Consider the following 21,536-nt stretch of genomic DNA (forward strand, 5'->3'; position numbering starts at 1 on the left):
GACCCCAAATAACCAAAATAATCTTGAAAAAAGAAAAAGGTGAGTCAAACTTCCTAATTTCAACACTTCACTACAAAGCTACAATAATCAAAACACTGTGGCACTGACATACAGATCAATGGACTAGAACTGAGAGTCCAAAAATAAACTCATGTATCAACAATTGACTGATCTTCAACAAGGGTGCCAAGACCATTCAATGGCAAAAGAATAGTCTCCTCAAGAAATAGAGATGGGACAACTGAATATCACTTGAGAAAGGATGGAGTTGGATCCTGATCTCACACCATATGTAAAAATCAACTGAAAATGGATCAAAGACCTAAACGTAAGACCTGTAAACCATTAAACTCTTAGAAGACAATACAGGCATAAGGATAGTTTCTTGGATATGAAACCCAAAGCAGAATGAACAAAAAAAGAAAGGAAAAGAAAAGAAAAATTGGACTTCATAAAAATTAAAAATGTCCATACTTCAAGAGAATGAAAGAGTATTTCATACTATCAAGAGAATGAAAAAACACCCCACAGGATGGGAAAAAAGTTGTAAATCATTTATCAGATAAGGATCTAGTATATAAACAACCCTTGGAACTCAATAAGTAATGGACAATAAAAAAATGGGTGAAGGACTTGAATACACATTTCTACAAAGATGATATGCCAAGAAGGCACATGAAGATGCTTGAAATCATTACTTATTAGGAAAACCATTCAAAGCCACAATGAGATATTACTTTACATCCACTAGAGTGGCTGGAATTTAAAAATTGAAAATATCAAGTATAGTCAAGAATGTGGAGAACCTGGAACTCTTACAGATTGTAGGCGGGAATATAGCACAGTGGCACAGAGCCACTGGGGAAAACATTTTGGAGGGCCTTAAATAAATTAAACATAGAACTACTATATGACCCAGTAATTCCACTCCTATGTATAGACCCAAAAGAATTAAAAACAGGTGTTCACAGTAGCCCAATGGTGGGGAAAACCTAATGTCCATAAACAAATGAATGGATTAGAAGAAAGTGGAACATCCATATAATAGAATATTATTCAGCCACAAAAAGGAAATTGTGAGTTGTGCCATAATGTGTGACCCTTGAAAACATTATGCTCAGTGAAAGAAGCCAGACACAAAAGGTCACATATGGTAGGATTTTTAAGATGTCCAGAAGAGGCAAATCAAAAGAGACAAAAACATATTGGTGGTTGCTAGGTCTAGGGTAGGGGAAAACAGAAAGTGATGGCTGAATGGGCCTAGGGTTTTCTTTTGGGGTGATGAAAAGTTTGTGGAACTTGAGACAAGTGATGGAAGCATCACTGTAAATGCATTGACTGCCACTCAATTGGATATACCCCAATTTTAAAAAGGAGGCACTGTTGTATAGTAAAATGTGGATGAACCTTGAAGACATAATGGTGAGGGAAAGAAGCCAGATACAAAAGGCCACATGCTGCATGATCCCATTTATACAAACTATCTGGAACAGGTAAATGCAAAGAAGCAAAAAGCATGTTAGTGGTCGCCAGGAACTGTAGGGGAGGGGAAACGGGGAGCGTCTGCTTAACAAACATGGGGTTTGCTTTCAGGGTGATGAAAAAGCCCTGGAACTAGGTTGTGGAGATGGCTGCTCAGCATTATGAGTATAGTTCATGCTATTCAATTACACACTTTAAGCTGGTTAAAATGAGAAATTTTATGCAATGTACATTTTTTCATATTTAAAAAAAAAATAAGTACCTCAGAGTATTTCTAAGGGAACAGTGCTAAGCACAGTGAATAAAGTTTGTTTTAAGTATGATGAGTCCGTGCATAGGAAAAAAGGCTTTGAGGGAAGTTTGATGGGAGAATCAGCAGTTGTGGGAAGATATCTGGGAGATGCTGACAATGGAGGAAATGACACCCAAATGAAATGAATACTGGGATGGTTCTGGGGTGTGATGTGGACAAAGAACAAACCAATTGGGGCTGGCAGCTTTCTGGCAAGTGAAGCCCAGAGAGATGAAGTGACCTGGCAGGGACACCAAGAAGAACTGGGCCTAGAACCCAGCCTCTTGGGACTTTTAAAGATGAAATGCGTTGGAGGATAGGATGTGGTCACTGGTGGCATATGGGTCAAGCATGCCAGTAGCAGGGCCTGCAGGTTTGGGGTGGTCCCACCTGAGGGGACCTCGGGATTCTGGGACAGAGGGAAGAGGAGGAGGGCTGTGCTCTAGGTCACCCACTGTGGTTCTGCTGATAGCAACAGAATCCACACAGTTTCTCGAGCTCAGGGAGATGATCCTATTCAAGGCAATGAAGAATCAGGAAAGGGGGGTGGGAGAGCCCATGACTCCCAGTAAGCAGCAGTTACCCTGGAAGGAGTTTGCTGTGTTCAATATCACAGGCCTCCCTGGAAGCAGGGCCAAGAGGAGTGTGATGAATGGATTCATTTACGGTCAGAGAAACAATAGGATGCCTTTGACAAGGCACTTAAATTCTGAATTCCCAGTTCAGCTGGAGAAGAGGCCAAATGAAGTGAGGGCGGGGGGCGGGGAGGGGGGCTACTGGCGGGCAGGCTTGGCTTGGCAGCCTATTTGACAGTTCAGAGAGCTCCCTCTCTTCCAAAGGTATGGGACACCGAGTACCCTGTGGTTTTATTATTAAACAAGGCCATCTTCCTTCCCCCCATCTCCTGCTCTCTGCTCCACGAAAGAATCCTGGGAGGCCAAACAATTGCGCCAGGAGGACAGACCTAAATAGAGGTGAAGTGGCCCTGAATCAAGGCCTGGCTCTGCCACCAAATTCCTTTTGTGACACTGAAGTGAGTTACACCATCCATTCCTACAAGGAAGGGACAGGGATGTCTGGCTTAGTGGCTCCTCTTTTTGATGTCTCATCCAACTCAGACTGCAAAACCTAGAATCAGCCTCAGAGCCTTGCTGCCAAATGGGCTGGGCATCCGGTCCAGCCCCACTGTCTGTTGGGGAGTGGGCAACAGGACCCCTGCAAGGAACACAGGGGTCCGAGGCGGCTTCTTGATGCATTGCTTCCCACCCAGACATTCTCCAAAGGGAGCCCTCTCTGACCTGAACAAAAAATGCCTAATATCCTAAAGAACACATCACCAGGCTTTTCTGGTCAGTTGAAAAGCCAAAGTAAACGCTCAGGCTTATTCAAACCCAGGGCTTTTCTGGAGCTGAGTTGCTGGGGAGAAGGGGCAGCAGCAAATAAAAGGATACTACACAAAGGAGGACCCATCATAGAAGGCGTAATGGAACTTGATGATCTTCTTGGATACCTTCCACTCTTGAGAATGCCGGACAAAGTGAGGGTGGTGGTAGGCGGGAGGCTGGTGAAGGGTGGAAGCGGAGGTCTGAGCACCTGAAGGGTGAGGGTGGTGGGAGCTCGGGGTCTGAGCATCCCCTTTCGGGGCTGACATTAGATGAGGGGGCACCTTTGCCCTGTAGTTGCGAAAGATCAGGGGGCAGGAGAAAGTCCTCCCTTTCCACGAGGCCCTTTCCGCTTCTCTGCAGGGAAGGAGACCAACATATCTTCTAGCCACTTGGCTCTTACTCACCAGGGACACTCTCTCTACAGCCCCTGCCCAGTTCCCAAGACTCCCATCCCATTTCCCTGTCCCCAGAGCACCTCTGCCTGCCCCATTCCCCCCTATCCTTAAAAGCAGGAGTTTTAGGTAGAACTGGGAAACTGTCCTCTGAAGCTAGTCTCTGCCTAACTTCTACCTTCAGCAATAGGGTAAGGACCCATGGAGTGGGACCGAGTACAGAAGGGGGACCTGGTAGGGGAACTGGAGGTGCTGCACACTCCCCACTCCTGAGGTTATAAAAGAGCTTCCTTCCAGAATATCACAATAAGGGGCAAGCTGGGTGGTTTCCCTCCTCGCGTGTTCTGTAGCTGCATTAATGGCCCAGGGGAGCCCAAGACGTCTGCCTTAAATGGGGCTAGGTTTTAAATCCTTTATGACCAATGGTCTGAATCTTTGGAGAAATATAGACTAACTTGCTAAGACTCGTGGGACCCAGAATCATAGATATCATTAATCATCCATGTCAATGTTTTTTTTTTTTTCCTCTGAAAGGATTTTTGCTGCTGCTATTGTTATAAGAAAACATCTGACAAATTATGTTAAGAAATAAATGTTCAGGGCACAAAGCCTTAAAAGTGTAAGGAGCCCTGCAAATTGTGAGGAGGCAAAGATCAATTCCCTGGTGTCAGGTCCACCAAACTGCGGGACCTCTGGCAATGGCTTACCTACCCATCTGCTTGGGCTGCCTCAGTTTCCTCATCTGCAAAATGGGCATACCTCCTCTTCCTCATCAGGTTGTAGTAAGGACTGAAAAGGACTGTGTGGGGGGAGAGACTGGGAATGGGAGAGTGTGTGAGGGACAGCCATGACCCCTGATACTGTCGTTGGGGGCACTGGGTAGCTAGCGCTTCCTGGCACTGCTCAGGCACTTCTGTGAATTCCCCTTCATGCACAAACAGGTAGCTGGTGGTCATACACAACTCTCACATCTGCCCCCAACCACTGAGGTGCTCACATATGGCGACACATCTCCTGCAGCTTCTCCCGGACCTCAGGGCAGGGATCGCTGAACTCCACGCTGTCAGAGGCAGACATTCCAGCTCCTCGTGGAAAGGACGACACGGTTATGTCTTCTAAGTTTTTTGATTTACCTGTTACTGGAGAGTAAGAGGTTAGAGAGGGGGTTTTAGGGAGTGGTTTCTTAAGACATCATGCTCAGATGGGGGATGCGGTGGCAGGGAGAGCAGGAGAGCAGTATCTTCGGATGGTCAAAGTAACTGTGGGCATCATTCATGGTTTCCAGGTACAGGAATCCCTGGCAGGTCACTTGTAACACAGAGACGTTGCTCTGCAAGTCAATTAAGCATGCATAAGGAACAAATGTGTGCAGAGTGATGAGCCCAGCCATGTTTCCCCAGGACGGCCTGTGCACATGACTGCCATGGGGGCTGAAGTGATTCTCTTCTGACACTTCTGATTAAAGACAGAAGGTCTCAGGGGCAACTGGGTGGCTCAATCGGTTGGTTGTGTCTGACTCTTGATTTTGGCTCAGGTCATGATCTCAGGGTTGTAAGATCAAGCCCTCCATCAAGCTCCAGCTTTGTGTAGAGCCTGCTTGAGATTCTCTCCCAAGGCACCTGGGTGGTACAGTCGGTTAAGCATCTGACTCTTGCTTTTTGCTGAGGTCACGATCTCAGGATTGTGGGATTGAGCCCCATGTGGAGTCCTAAATGGAATCCCTCGTGGAGCCCTGCATCAGACTCTACGCTCGGTGGGAAGTCTGCTCCTTTCTCTCTGCCTATCCCCTACCCCCCTACACACACACACACACTCTCTCTCTCTCTCTCTCTCTCTCAAAAACAAACAAACAAACAAATAAACAAACAAAAAGGCAGAATGTCTCAACTCCATCTCAATCAACTGTAACACTTTTCTGATGTTGGCTAACCTCAGACCTTCAATGAAGGGTAGTGTATATCAACTGAGACTTGGACTGAAATTATTTTTTTATATATATATTGTGGTTAAATACACTTCACAAAAATTTACCATCCTTACCATTCTTACTGTGGACAGCCCCGTGGTATTAAATACATTTACACTGTTGTATACCCATTGTTGATTTAGTCTGAATTATAATTATCAGATATATGATTTATAAATATTTTCTCCCATTCTGCCTTTTTACTCTATGGATAGTGTCTTTCAACATACAAAATTTAACATTTTCACAAAGTCCAATTTGTCTGTTTTTAAATTTTATCTTTTAAATTTCTTTTCAGTGTTCCAGAATTCATTGTTTATGCACCACACCCAGTGCTCCATGCAATATATGCCCTCCACAATTTGTCTATTTTTTGTTGTTGTTGCTGTACTATATCCAAGAAATCATTGCCAAGTCCAGTGTCATGAAATTTTGCCTATATTTTCTTCTAAGAATTTTATTGTTGTAGGTCTTGTATTTAGTACCTTGTTCCATTTTGAGTTAATTTTCAGATATGGTTTTAGGTAAAGATCCAACTTCATTCATTTGCTAGTGGAAATCCAGTTTTCTCAGTGCTATTTGTTGAAAAGACTGGATACCCCATTAAATGGTCTTAGCATCCTTGTCAAAACTGACCATATATACAAAGATTTATTCCTGGAGTCTCTCTTCTATTTTGTTGGTATATACATCTGTCTTTACATCAATACCATGCCATTTTGATTACTGTATCTTTGTAGTAAGTAATGAAATCAGGAAATGTGAGTCCTCCAATTTTTTCTTGTTTTTTTAAGATTGTTTTGGTTCTTCAGGGGTCCCTTGAGATTCTATATGTATTTTAAGATAAATTTTCCTATTTCTATAAAAAAAATCATTGGGATTTTGATAGGGATTGCTTTGAATCTGTAGATCAGTCTGGATAGTATTAACATTTTAACAATCTTAACTCTTCCAATTCATAAACATAGCATATGTTTCCATTTATTTGTTTCTTCTTTAATTACTCCCAGCAATGCTTTGCAGTTTTCATTGTACAAGTCTTTCATTTCCTTGGTTAAGTTAATTCCTAAATATTTTGCTCTTTTTTCTGCTATTGGAATTGTTTTGTAATTTCCTTTTCAGAGTGTTCATTGTTTGCATATGGAAATGAATGGATTTGTGTGTTATATCCTGCTACTTTGATGAATTCATTTATTCTAACAGGTTTTATTGTGTAGAATCTTCATGGTTTTCTGTATGAAAGATCATATTATCTGCAAACAGATAATTTAAATTCTTCCTTTCTAATTTGAATGTCTTTTATTCCCCTTTCTTGTCAATCTTGCTTTGGCTAGGACTTCCAGTTTGGTATTGAATAGAAAGGAGTGAAAGTGGATATCTTTGCCTTGTTTCTGATCTTAAAAGCTTTCAGTCTTCCACTACAGAGTATGATGTTTATGTCTTTATGTTTTTCATATATGACTTTTACCATGTGAAGGTAGTTTACTTCTATTTAATTCACTTTTTTTAAATCATGAAAGGGTGTTGAATTGTCAAATGATTTTTCTGCATCAATTGAGATGATCTTGTGTTTTTTTCCCCTTCATTCTGTGACTGAGTTTTGTGTGTTGAACCACCCTTGCATTCCAAGAATAAATCCTGCTTGGTGTCATGGTGTATAATTCCTAATGTGCTGTTGAACTCTATTGTTAGTGTTTTGTTGAATATTTTTGATTCAACATAAAGGATATTGTCTGTGGTTTTCTTTTGTTGTAATGCCTCTGTCTGATGCTGGCTTCACAGAATGAGTTTGGAAGTGTTCCCTCTTCATTTTTTGGAAAAGTTTGAGAATGATTGTAATTAGTTCTTAAAATCTTTGGTAGAATTTGCCACGAAAGCTGTCAAATCTAGGACTTTTCTTTGTTGGGAGTCTTTTTTTTTTGTTTTTAAGATTTATTTATTTACCTTAGAGAGAGTGTGAGTTGGGGGGAGCGGCAGAGAGGGAGGGAGACAAGCAAACTCCTGGCTGAGTAGGGAGCTCGATGTGGGGCTCAACCACAGGACCCTGAGATCATGACCTGAGCTGAAACCAAGAATCAGATGCTCAACTTACTGAGCCATCCAGGTGCCCCTTTGTTGGAGATTTTTGATTATTGATTTAATCTCTTTAGTATCTATAGGTCTATCAAAATTTTCTACTTCTTTCTGATTCAGTTTGTGTAGGTTTTGTGTTTCTAGAAATCTGTCCATTTCATGCAAGTTATCCAATTTGTTGGTGTAGAATTGTTCATTGTATGCTATCATAATCTTTTTTTTTTTTTTTTTTTTTTGTAGAATCAGCGGTAGAGTACCCACTTTCAATTCATTTTAGTCATTGAGTCTTATCTCTTTTTTCCTTAGTTGATCTAGCTAAAAGTTTATCAATCATGTTGATCTTTTCAAAGAATCAACTTTTGATTTCAGTGGCTTTTTAATTCTCTCATTTCTCTCTGTTCTAATCTTTATTCTTTCCTTTTCTAGCTTTGGTTTTAATTTTTATTTTTCTAGTTCCTTAAGTTGTAAATTTGGGCTTTTTAATATGATATCTTTCTTGTCTTTAAATGTAATCATTTGTGACTATAAATTCTCTCCCTTGGTACTACTTCTGCTGTATCCTGTAAGTTTTGGTTTATGATGTTCTCATTTTCATTCATCTCTAAATATTTTCTAACTGCTCTTGTTTCTTCTTTCATGTGTTGGTTGGTTAAGAATGTTATTTACAGGGCACCTGGGTGGCTCAGTTGGTTAAGCATCTGACTCTTGATTTTGGCTCAGGTCATGATCTCAGGGTCATGAAATTGAGCCCCGTATCAGGCTCTGCTCTCAGTGCAAGTCAGCTTGAATTTCCCTCTCCCACCTCCTTTTCCCTGCTCTCTCTCTCTTTCTCTAAAAATAAGTAAAATATTTAAAGTATGTATTATTTACTTTCCACAATATTGTGATTTTTTTTTCTAATTTTCCTTCCATTATTGCTTTCTAACTTCATCCTACTCTGGTCAGAAAAGATACTCTCCTTTAATTGATTGAGACAATCTGTGGCCTAACATATTGCCTCTTCCGAAAAATGGCCCATGTGCACTTGAGAAGAATGTATATTGTTTTTGTTGTTTTCTAATTGATTTATTGTGTTATTTAAGTTCTTTATTTCCTTATTTATCTTCTGCCTGGTTGTTTTTCCATTATTGTGAGAAGGGTATTGAAATTTCCAAACATTATTGTAGAACTGTCTTTAATCTGTCAGTTTTTGCTTCAGATAGTATTATGGTCTGTCATTAGGTGCACAAACATTTATATTATCTCTTTGTTGTATTGAAACTTTTATTAACACAGTGTGTTCTTTGTTTCCTGAAAACATTTTTGATTTAAAGTTTTTTGTCTGATACTTGTATCCCTGCTCTCTTTGGTTACTCTTTGCATAGAATATCTTTTTCCATCCTTTCTTTTTTCCTTTTTGAGAAATTTTAATTCAATTAGCCAACATATAAAACATCATTACTTTCAGATTTTTTCCCATTCTTTCACCTTCAACCTGTTTGAGTCTTTGGATCTCAAGTGACTCTCTTATAGACAGCATATTGTTGGATCATGTGTTCTTATCCATTCTGCCAATCTCTGCCTTTTGATTGGATAGGTTAATCCATTCAATTTAAAGTAATTGCTGATGAAGGACTTCTGTTATTGTAGTTTTTGTTTACTATATGCCTTATGGTTTTTGTCCCTCATATCTTTCAATACTGTTTCCTTTATATTGATTGTCATAAAAGGTTTAAATTCCTTTCTCATTTGCTTTTTGGTATATTCTATGGCTATTTTCTTTGTGGTTACATTGGGGATACCATGGGGACTTATATTTAACATCCTAAAGTTCTAAAACTCTAATTTGAATTTTTGCTAGCTTAACTTTAGTAACACAAAAAACCTCTCCTCTTTTACAGATTCATCCTCAACCCTTTCAGCCATCACAAGGCCACAGCTTTACATACTATGTGCACCAAAACACAAAATAAGAATGCTCTTAAATGTATGTCTTTTAAATTATGTAGTAAATAAGAATTGTACTTACCAACCAGAGTTACAGTAATACTTTTACACTAATAATTTTTATTTAAATGTATGTCTCTTAAATCATGTAAAAAACAAAAAGTATAGTTACAAACCAGTTATAATAATACTAGCTTTTATAATTGCCCATATCTTTACTTTTATTGAGATCTTTATTTCTCCATACAACTTCAAGGTACTGTCTAGTGTCGTTTCATTTCATCTTGTGGGACTCCCTTGAGCACTTCTTGAAGGGTAGGTCTGGCAATCATGAACTCCCTTGGGTTTTGACAATCTGGGAAAGTTTTAATAGTTCCCTCACTTTTGAAGGACAGTTTTGCTGAACATAGGATTCTTGGCTGACAGGTTTTGGGTTTTTTTCCCCCCCTTTTTACACTCTGAATATACATGCCCAGAGGCCACATGCCTTGCAGCTTCCAAAGTTTCTGATGAGAAATCTGCTGATAATGTTGTTGAGAATTCCCTGGATGTAGTGATTTGCTTTTCTCTTGCTGCTTTCCAGGTTCTCTGTCATGGTCTTTTGAAAGTTATAATGTGTCTTGGTGTGGGTCTCTTTGAGTTCATGTTGCCTGGAGTCTGTCAAGCTTCTCTGATGTTTATATTCACATCTTTCATCAAGTTTGGGAAGTTTTCAGCCAACATTTCCTCAAATATTCTCACTGTCCCTTTCTCTCTTCTTCTGAGACTCCCACAATGCACATGTATTCTTCTTGATGGTGTCCCACAGGTAACCTTAGGCTCCATTCATTTTATTAAAAACATTTTCTTTCTGTTTTTCAAATTCAGTAATTTCAACAGTTCTATCTTCAACTTTGCTTATTCTTTCTTCTGCCTGCTCAAATCTGTGGGTGGCAATGTTTTGTGCCTATTGCACTTATTTTCACAGTTAACCCCTTATGGCAAGTATTAGTTGGTGTAAGGATATGGTGACATGAAATCGTGGAGGTGGTCTTCCATGACTGAAATTCCAGGGACATCTGCTGAGGTCCACATGTTTCTGAGCCTCTGCTGCACACCCAACTGGAGCCACATGCTCTCACTTAATATTTGCAGGCTCAACTTCATGAATGAAAACTGTTTCTAAGCCAAAGCCTCTGCTCAGGCTCCCACTGAGCCCTGAGCACCTCAGAATGAAGTCTTCTCACTGTCATCAAGCCTTGGGTTTTCTGGCTGGTGCTTGAATACCATCTCTGGTATCTGCACCATGACTGGCTTCTGGTCTCTTCCCCCAATCCTCTTGCCACCAAAGACCAGAGGCCCAGCTAGCAGCTGGCTGACCTCCTGGAACATCTTCTAGTCTGACCATTCATGTCTGGCTTGGCCCTAGGTGCCCTGAGTTCTTGAGGATGACAGCCTCTTGTTCCAGCCAGGAACCATTGTTAATAGACTTCTCTCAGTTCTTCTTCATAATGCTGGGTTATTTTCCAGACATAGCTCAGGGAGTACGCTCAACTCTTGAAGCCTGTCTGCTCCAAGTGTGCCTGGCCCTAGAACTGCAAAGGGGGCAGTTGGTAAGGTATCATAGCACATGTGCATGAACAGATAACAGAGGTCCAAAATTCAAAGTGGTCTAAAGCCAGAATAATTCTACAATATGTCCAAACTGGGAAAGTAATTTTTAGAGTGAAAATGGGCATCACTAATTGTTATGTCAGGAAAATAAGCATAAATTGGGACATTCCTGGGGAAGATACATCACATGGTTACTTATAAACTATTAGGAAAAGTTAACCATCCATTCTAGCATGCATGTATAAGATGAATTTCTGAACACATCAAGAACCTATAAGAAATGCAGCACTGTGAACACACATCTAGTGAGAACAATGCAATATCATGATGACAAATCACATCTTGGTAGGGTAGCAGAGGAAAACAGCCAGACAGACAAAGAGACAAACAGAAAGCATCACCCTCAAGGTGATTAGAAAAACCATGAAATCTCTGTGTATCTTGAAGATAACTTTGTTTTCTCTCAAAGGGATTGTGTTTAATTATGGCCAGTTCAGGAGTGGATATAATAAAACCAGGAGCACATAATGTAGGATGTTAGAAATGATGCTGTGGGTTACTGCAGGGGTAAAGGAACTGGGGAAACAGGACAGCTGAATCTACTTCAAGCAAGGAAGCTAAAGAAGTCAGCTCCATTTGGGAGGGTATTGTCTTAGAGTCCACATGTGTACCCCCAGGATTTAGAACAGTGAATGACAACTAGTAATTGTTCACTAAACATTTGTTCACTAACTGAAAGGATATAGGATCAGCTTGATATAGAGATGAGGCCTGGCAGAAGGCAAATCACACAGCCATGAGGATGGGTCAGAAGTAATATCCAAACTTCTCAACTTCCAGGCTTACCTCCAGTGTCTGTGGGAATCAAATGGACCGTCTTTGAACATTCCCACCTTATCTGATCCTCCCACTACCTCTTTGCAAATACATGCCTCCTTTGCCTACCCCATTCCTCCATCTGCCATCACAGCTGGTTGAGTAAAGTGGTCGGGAGATAACCAGAAGTTCCATGAGACCCTGCCCTGCCCTCTCCAGCTCCAACTTCTTTCTCCTCTGAGCTTCTGGCTGCATGGTTGCTGCTATACTGTTTGGTCTCATCTGCCACCTTCTCTTTCTCTTAAGCCTTTCTTTCTGTTTTGTGTCTTCCTCAGTGGAAATAGCAGGGCCCTCTCTCTTTCTCTTCTTCCTTAACTGGCCCAATTGGAACATTCTGTTAGGGCTGGCATCCAAATGCCTCTCTTCAGATACTGGTTGTCCAACCTACTGTGAGAGCAGGAGCAACACAGATCTCTCTCTGAGGAGATGAGTTTGGGATACTGAAGGTGTAGAAGAGGTGGGTTTGATAGGGATGTTGTCCTAGGTGAATCAGGGACGTGTTTAAATGATGTGATGTGAATCACACCACCAGAAATGGAGGGCATGTAAACAGTCAAATGATGAGACTGCATTGCGGAGTGGCTGGGTTAGATATATCAAATTTCATGAGACAGAATCTGTCAATAGCTTCAGCCAACAGCCAAGACAGCCATTAATCCTTCCTATCAGAAAACTAAATCAAGCCATCTCATCAACCTACACTGGGAATCCTCTATCCCTCTCTCCAGCTCCACCCCCAAAGATTGGCTAAGAGGTCTTGATGGGATCTTCTGTTACCTGTTTTCTTCTTGACTTCTCTTCCAGTTGAGAGGGAGAAGCTCAGACAGCCAGTGGAGGACTCATAAACAAGCTGGTAAGGCATGTTCACTCCCATGGCTGGAGTGTTCATGAAGGAATCTGGAGTGGAACACAAAGGGATTCTTTCTTCAACTTTTCAATTTTTATTTTATTTTTTTATTTTATAATTTTTTATTATGTTACTCACCATACAGTACATCATTGGTTTTTGATGGAGCGTTCTATGATTCATTGTTTGTGTATAACACCCAATGCTCCATGCAATACGTGTCCTCCCTAATACTCATCACTGGGCTCTCACCCATCCCTCACCCCCGCTCCCTGCTAAAACCCTCAGTTTGATTCCGGGAGTCTAGTTTCTCATGGAAATCAGAGGGGAAGATGAATCAATTTTTTTTTTTTAACCAAAAATGTAATACGGACTTTCTGTTCTAGTGGTGTGGTAGAGTAGGTACTCTAAAGTGCCCTGGTTGTTACAAAACAACCAGATCTTGGAAGAAAAAGGCTTCTTTAATGCATGAGGAGGCTCATAGAAACTAAGGGAAATCTTTGAGATTCCTTTCTACAGTACCCTCCCCCCACTACAATATCCCTTAAGAGAGAAATGACACCAGTGCAGGAAGCAGGGACACCACAAAAGGTGACAGGATAACTGCGAGGGTAAATGCAGACATAAATGCTGCACTAGGTGGCGAGAGTAACACCAGTCCATTCCCTTGTCCAAGGCACAGAAATCAGATGCTTCTTCAACAGATCAGTCTCTTGCAGAATCACACTGTCTCATGTCAGATATCAAATGATATCTGACCACTTGAGAATTAAAATTTAGTACCCCTGGGGCTCCTGAGTGGCTCAATCAGTTAAGCATCTGACTCTTGAGCTCAGCTCAGGTCTAAAAAAAAATTAGTACCCCCATCACTAGTAGAAAATCTTTTTTTTTTTTTAAAGATTTTATTTATTTATTTGACAGATCACAAGTAGGCAGAGGCAGGCAGAGAGAGGAAGGGAAGCAGGCTCCCTGCTGAGCAGAGAGCCAGATGCGGGGCTCGATCCCAGGACACTGGGTTCATGACCTGAGCCGAAGGCAGAGGCTTTAACCCACTGAGCCACCCAGGCACCCCACTAGTAGAAAATCTTGATCACACTTACAAAAACCTCATCAAATCATTTGTTCATTCTTCCCCCAAATATGGTCATTTCACTGGTTAGGCATAAAATTGTTAGGAAATGTTAAGCAATTTATTACAGTTCATTCAAATTCATAAAGAAAATGGCAAACATGACCTCCTAAATAGGCAAAGACTGTAACCAGAGACTGCACACTGGATAATGCACACAGGCAAAAAATAACCTTCGCTAGTGATCCAAAAGTTGAAATCAGGACCAACTTTCAGTATTTTCTATTTTAGCAGAAATTAACAAAAGCTAACACTGATAAAGATAGGATAAAACTGGTTAACCATGCTAGTGTAGACAAAATCCATCTAGAAAACAGTATTTAGCAAGAGATGTACACATACTGAGACTTTCTGCTCCAGTAATCCCTCTTCTAGGAAATCAGTCTTTATAACCAATAGAAACCAAAGTTGCATATTACAATGCATATTATACTAATGGTAAGAAACCTGAAAACATAAGCATTTGGTTAATTACAGAACATAAACATTAAAGTCTATATCCACTTAAAATGACAATTATTAAAAGCATATAACCATGATGGCAAACATCTGTGTCTCAGTATAGGAAACTGAGAAATAGGAAAATGGCAGTATTGTTAAAATACTTTTGGAGAGAAAGAGAGAGAGAGAGGGAGAAACAGATGGAAAAACCACAAAAGAGACAACAAAAATGAAAAATAGCTTTATGTAAAGATAGCAAGATTATTTGCTTTCTTTTTTTGTATATGTTTTACTTAATAATATTGCCATCAACTAAAAATCAAGGAGGAGTTTTCTTTCATGACATGGCAGGACTAGTATGTACTGGATAGGAGAAAAGGCAGGACGCAGGCTTACCATTACCACTAAGGACATGCTACCTTAGCAAGGGGAATATTCTGGCTATAGATTTAAGGGATGACTACTCCAAACCCAGTTACAGCTTTGGTCTACCTCATGTAATAAGATGGTCCAGAAAAAGAGAAGTCATGTAAAATAAATCAACAGGATTTGAATCTTCTTTTTAATGCCCCATGAGGGCTAATTTAAGGCCTTCCTGGATCAGTGCTTTTCTAAGAGAAATGGATCACACCTTCATTTATATTTTATTGGTTAGACTTTTTTTTTTTTTCAAACTCTAGACTTGTTTAAAGAGGAGTATCTGGAACACTCATGCCAAAAAGTGAGAGATTTCCTAGTGAGTATGGTGGAACAGTCTGCTAATGCAGCAGGATGCAGAAATCATCAAAGCCTCTCCAGAATTCAGCTCAGCTTTCTGCAAATTCTCCTGCACCAGATTAACCACAACCCACAAGGGATGCAGGAAACCACTGTATCACTGGTGAAAGTCTGCGATCCTGCAAGAATGCTCAAGCACCTTATGAGGAAGAATGCTAATGGTGAAAACCATTTTCTTTTCAAGGTGAGAGAACACTATATTCAGGTAGGAGGGCATCATGGGCAGGTCTGAGGGTGGGTAGCTGGGCTGGGTGGGACTTTCCTACCCATGCAACAGACCATCAGACAGTATCCCCCCTCAAATGAAATGGATCTCTAAGCTCTATATAGAACACAAGGTGCAGGAATCCATGTATGCTGATAACCATACATGTGCAGTCCAAATAAATGGCACAGTAAAATTGCCATCCTTGGGGGAAAAATGATCTTCATGAGGTCAGTGGAAGTGATGTTGGAAAGCTGCTCAGCTCCCATGCAGAGCCTCTGATGCTGGCGCAGAGGAGCACATAAGCAGGGGAGGGGCAGGGGGAGAGAAAAAACCCCAAGCAGGCTCCATGCTCAGCATGGAGCCCAACACAGGGCTCAATACCATGACCCTGAGCCAAAATCAAGAGTCAGATGCTTAAATGACTGAGCCACCCAGGCACCCCAAGAAACAGATTCTTTTTTTTTTTTTTTTTTTTTTAAAAGATTTTATTTATTAATTTGACAGAGAGAAATCACAAGTAGACAGAGAGGCAGCCAGAGAGAGAGAGAGAGGGAAGCAGGCTCTCTGCCGAGCAGAGAGCCCGATGCGGGACTCGATCCCAGGACTCTGAGATCATGACCTGAGCCGAAGGCAGCGGCTTAACCCACTGAGCCACCCAGGCGCCCCAAGAAACAGATTCTTAAATACAGAGAACAAACTGATAGTCACCAGAGGGGAGGTGGGGATTAAGTGGGGGAATTAAACAGGTGAAGGGGATTAATGTACACTGAATCATGATGAACACTGAGTGATGTATAGAATTACTGAATCACTATATTGTACACCTGAAACTAATATAACACGTTGTTAACTATACTGGAATTAAAATTAAAAACTTAAGTGGCTCTTTTGGCTCAGGTCATGATCTGAGTCCCAGGATTGAGCCCCAAATTGGGCTCCCTGCTTAGCAGGGAGTCTGCTTCTCCCTCTCTCTGCTCCTTCCCCTGCTTGTGTTCTCTCTCTCTCTCAAATAAATAAATAAATAAAATCTTCTTAAAAATTAAAAATGTAAAAATGTTTAATAAAAGGAAAAAGAAAAAAGCATACTTAGATTGAGGCTCAAAAAACACAGAAGTTATCAAAATAGAGGCACCTGTTTAGTGTCCAACTCCTGATTTCAGCTCAGGTCATGATTCTCGGAATCATAGCCCTGAGTAATCAATCTCGTAATCAAGCCCTGAGTCCTGCTCTGCGCTAGGCATGGAGTCGGCTTGGGATTCTCTCTTTCCTTTCTCCTTCTACCCCTCCTCCCATGCTCACATACGCTCTCTCTCTCAAAAAAATGTTGTCAAAATAATTTTATTTTACCTTGTATTTAACAAAATTTTATTGGTACTATAAACACACACTAATTCTTTAAAGCAATAAAAATGACTGTGTCATTTTTTTGAGGTGGGGTGGTTTTTTTTCCTGAAAAATAAATACAATAGAGCAATAAAACGCAAGTCCCTCCATATTTGCCTTTGCAAAAATATCCAAAGGTAAAAAATTTTATTTATCCGGGACACCTGGGTGGCTCAGTGGTTAAGCCACTGTCTTCGGCTCAGGTCAGATCTCAGGGTCCCTGGAATAGAGTCCCACATTGGGCTCTCTGCTCAGCAGGGAGCCTGCTTCCCCCCGCCACCCCCAGCCTGCCTCTCTGCCTACTTGTGATCTCTCTCTTTGTCAAATAAATAAATAAAATCTTAAAAAAATAATAAATAAAAATTAAAAAATAAAAAATTTTATTTATTCATTTGCAAGAGAGACAGAGAGTGCACAAGCAGGGGCAGAGACAGAGGGAGAAGCAGGCTCCCCGCTGAGCAGGGAGCCACACTCCAGCTTGATTCCAAAACCCTGAGCTGAAGGCAGAAGGTTAAGGTAAGCCTTAACCTTAACCGACTGAGCCACCAGGTGCCCCCCTTTATCAGCTTTTATTTTTAACCCTTTGATAACCGAATCATCCTTTTTCCATGGGGTCACTGCCCCAGACAAGCTTCCTGTCTCCAGCAGTTGACTAGTTCTGCTCCACTGAGGCAGTATCAGAGGCTCTGCGTGGGAGCTGAGCAGCTTCCCAACATCACTTCCACTGACCTCATGAAGCTCATTTTTCCCCCAAGGATGGCAATTTTACTGTGCCATTTATTTGTACTGCACATGTATATTATCAGATGTTGAGCCTCTGACCATCCAGGGAATCCTGACAACATCCAGTGGACAGGGAGAGATGCTAGGTGGGAAGGTAAGGGTGAATGGTGATGAGATAAAATGTTTTTTGCTTCCCCACAAAACCTCCTAACAGTGAGCATGATTTTTAGGCATTCAAAATGAACCTTTGAACAACATGGGTTTTGAACTGTGTGGATTCACTTATATTCAAATTTTTTTCTGATAAAAATGGTTAAGTACTGTAAATGTATTTTCTATTCCTTAGGGTTTTTTTTTTTTAAGATTTTATTTGTTTATTTGACAGAGATCACAAGTAGGCAGAGAAGCAGGCAGAGAGAGGAGGAAGCAGGCTCCCTGCTGAGCAAAGACCCCCGATGTAGGGCTCGATCCCAGGACCCTGGGATCATGACCTGAGCCGAAGGCAGAGGCTTTAACCCACTGAGCCACCCAGGCACCCCTCTATTCCTTAGGTATTTTTTAATGACATCCTCTATTCTCTAGTTTACTTTATTGTAAGAAAACAATGTATGGTACACACACATACAAAGTTCGTGTTAATCAAACATGTTGATGTTATCAATAAGACTTCCAGTCAATAGCAGGCTATTAGTAGTTGAGTTTTGGGTGAGTCGGAAGTTACATGCATATCTCCAACTGCTTGGGCTGTCAGCACACATCACACCTAAGAGCTACATTAGACAGGACCGAATGGCTGTGTCTTCCAGATCCTGTTCCCCTTCACCCTTCTCCAGAGCACACTTCCTCCAACTTTGCGCCTAGCAATCCCCTTCACGCTTTTATACTTACACTTTGCATAATGTACTCATATGCAATGTTACTTATTTTTAAATTTTTATTTAAATAGTATTATACCAAATGTATCTTTATAAAACTTGCTTTACTTGCTTAACACTATTTGTTGAGATTTAACTATATTGATCTCTGTGTTTTAGTTCTGGTTTTGGTTTTTATTATTTTCTTTTTAATTGAAGTACAGTTCACATACACTATTAGTTTCAGCTGTACAATATAGTGATTCGATATTTATGTACATTACAAAATGCTCCAGGGGGGCACCCTGCCAGCTTAATTGGTGATGTGTGTGACTCTTAATCTTGGGGTCATGAGTTTGAGCCCCACATCAGGTGTAAATATTACTTTAAAAATATATTTATTTAAAAATGTTCATCACAGTAAGTGTAGTCACCACTTGTCACCATGTAAAGTTATTACAATATTATTGTCTACAGTCCCCATGCTTTACAAGTGCTTGGTTTTTACTGCTCACTATGTTCCATTGTCTAAACAGACTATCATTTGTATTTCTCCTGTCGAGGGACATTTAGAATGCTTCCAATTTTATTTTCCTTGCCATTCTAAGCAGTTCTGCAATAAACATTTGGTATGACTTGCACGTGTGCCAAATGTGACTCTCAAGTGTGGCCAGTGGACTGCTGTGAATCCACACCAGGCCATGACCAGATGAGCTCAAAAATTAAGAGTAAACATTTAGAAAACTTGGTGGTAATCTGACATTACTGTGACATCATATTTTTGAAAAGGTCAATCCACATGAGATTCGCAATTTTACAGATTGGTCCTTCACCACAGATAGTTTGAAAAGCACAGCTCTAGGGGATGACTTAGAAGAGAAATTGCTGGGCTATAAGATGCTAGATCATCTCCCGCCTTGCAGATACCATCAAGCTGCTCTCCAGGGGAACTGCACCATTTTACATACTCAATTACAGCATTTAAGAATCTCTGTTGCTCTAGAATCTCTCTGTTTAAGAACCCACCTCAACTTCTGGAGAGGTCAAATGTTTAAAATGGTGATCTGACCTTTCTATCTTGCATTCTTATTGGCACTATTTGAACTTCCACCTAATGGCTGAAGCTTGGGTACCTACCTTTCCCCATCTGTCCAACACTCCGGCTACTTCTTCCCATTGTGCCGATCAGATAGTCAAAAGCCATCTCCTTGGCATTGAGGTGGAGGAGCTGGCTGGCCTCCACAAAGCGCCTTGTGATATCCAGGGGATTGGCACCTACTAAAAGAATCATTGAAGCAACTCATTTTCCTCTCACATGGGGCCAATGCTTCCAGGAAAGGACCTCTGTAAATGGCCAAGGAAATAACGGTAGATGGAAGATCTACTCTAGGGTAAGCAAGTATAAGGGTCTTCCTAATGGAAGGTCTTGACCTCTCCAAACCTGTCAGGTGGTATTTTGCTCTCTTCCCCTGCTTACCCTTCTTTCTTCCTTACCCACAGACCAGGGCACTGATGCCATTAGTATGTAAAATAACATCTAGAAGCCTCTAGAAATATCTAGAAGGCTCAGTTACTGGTATGGCTTTATTTCCCCTCCTTGATCTTGGGGTTATACCCTTGCCATGGATGATCTTGCTAACCACTAATTAGTCCTCTCAATTTACCCCCTCCTCCTGGGTGCTTCCTCTCTTCCACCTCTGCATCATTTCTACAACTCACTCTTCAGTACTTCTGGCCTCACACTGTTCTCCACAGCCTACCTTCCAGTCTGGATTCAGCAATGTTGAGGAAATGGGATGGAAAACTGGAGAACAGAAAGGGGTGGGAGGATGACTCCTGAGGGGGTTGTGGGAAGGGGTTGGATTCCTACAGCAGACCCATGGCTGCCACCTAGCCCCAGCATATCCTTAGATACCTGTCTGTGATGGCTGTGGTGGACACACACACATTGGTCTGGGCAGATCCTTCTGGGCTCAGACAAAAGAATTTGGTGAGCCAGCCTTACCAGACACGGACTCCACCATGGCCTTCATCTTCAGGGTGAGCAGTTCTGTCAGCAGGTGGATGGACTGCCGCTGGAATCTGTGCAGGGTCTCCTGGCTAGAGTGTGCTAGGTGGCCACGGGTGGGAGACTGGGTGAACCTTGCTGACCCAGTGGATGTGGGTAGCAATTGCTGTGGTGGTACTGGTGGTGGCTTCTTCTGGACAGGGGCCTGTGCAGGGGTTAATTCCATGAGCACCACGGGTGGGGGTCCAATGCTGATCTCTAGGCCCACGATGTTGGATGGGGTAGGCAACATGGGGTCCGCAGTGAGTTCTTCCCAAGTGAACTCAAAGATGTTCCTGATGCCCTTAGGTACAGAAATGCCTGCGTTCCGGCAACTGATGAGCAGTCTGGAGATGCGGGCCAGCAGCCTGGGAGCCGAGGCTGTGTACTGCTGGTACAATTCTCGGTTGCTCTTGATGTCAGTCATGTTGGTACAGTGTGCATCCTGCTAGGTAATACTGTCCATCTCAGACCAGATGGACGTGCAGCTATAGAAAGTCAGAGCCCCTTGAGAGGTAAACAAAAGGGACAGCTCTCACCTAGGGTGAAGACTTGGAGACAGACAGAATGGAAGTGATGAAATGGCCTTTATAGGTCATTGAACCAGCAGGTCCTATCCAGGAAGAATAAGACTCCTCCTCACACAGGAAGGCAAAGGGATGTCCTTCCTCCTTTTTCCTCCCAGAGACAACATCAGATGAACCCACGTTAGTGGGTTACTTTGGGAAGGGCCTTGGAGATAACCAGATTCCAGAAATGGTTCCAGGTACAGTCATACAAACTGAGTACCTCTAGGAGGAACCCTGGGGTGCTGCAAGAATGGAAAGGAGAAAGGTTCCACTGTACCTTTTAAAGTCAGAGATCTGGGGGTGGAAGATCTGCTTGTGGTCTATGAATTAAAACCTGCAAACACAAAAAAGATGTTTTATTGGCTCTCTGGAAGACGGTGATGTGGTAGTTCCTGGTGGCAAAGCAAGGATGGGCATGCGATTATTCAGCATGTACATCCAAAGGCAGACGGGAAAGAATGAGGAGAATATAAATTCTCTCAATTCAATGACTAATATTTGCCACATTTCATCAAATCAAGGTTTGATGTAATTGATTGTAAGATTCTCCAACTTACAAGATAGAAAAAAAAA

The 21,536-nt window shown here is 41.5% G+C and overlaps 1 protein-coding gene across 5 annotated transcripts in view; it reads right to left on the reverse strand.

Moving 5' to 3' along the window:
* CUNH3orf20 (chromosome unknown C3orf20 homolog) overlaps positions 1–21,536 on the reverse strand; it is an 89,129-nt gene that overhangs the window by 56,089 nt on the left and 11,504 nt on the right. For 2 of the 5 annotated variants that reach the window (XM_045063353.1, XM_045063354.1), the window contains 7 exons: positions 21,241–21,297; positions 20,353–20,901; positions 19,485–19,625; positions 12,763–12,882; positions 11,956–11,964; positions 4,549–4,690; positions 3,226–3,513 (listed from right to left, as the gene is read on the reverse strand). In XM_045063353.1, coding sequence (XP_044919288.1) covers positions 3,226–3,513; positions 4,549–4,690; positions 11,956–11,964; positions 12,763–12,882; positions 19,485–19,625; positions 20,353–20,821 — 1,169 coding nt within the window. In that variant the 5' untranslated portion in view covers positions 20,822–20,901; positions 21,241–21,297. Of the gene's footprint in view, positions 1–3,225; positions 3,514–4,548; positions 4,691–11,955; positions 11,965–12,762; positions 12,883–19,484; positions 19,626–20,352; positions 21,298–21,536 lie in introns of all 5 variants that reach the window. The other 3 variants (XM_045063352.1, XM_045063356.1, XM_045063355.1) reach the window with 3 other exon arrangements.

Source organism: Mustela putorius, unplaced genomic scaffold (genome assembly GCF_011764305.1).
Source record: "Mustela putorius furo isolate JIRA1106 unplaced genomic scaffold, ASM1176430v1.1 tig00003850_pilon_pilon_pilon, whole genome shotgun sequence".
Lineage (NCBI taxonomy): Eukaryota > Metazoa > Chordata > Mammalia > Carnivora > Mustelidae > Mustela > Mustela putorius.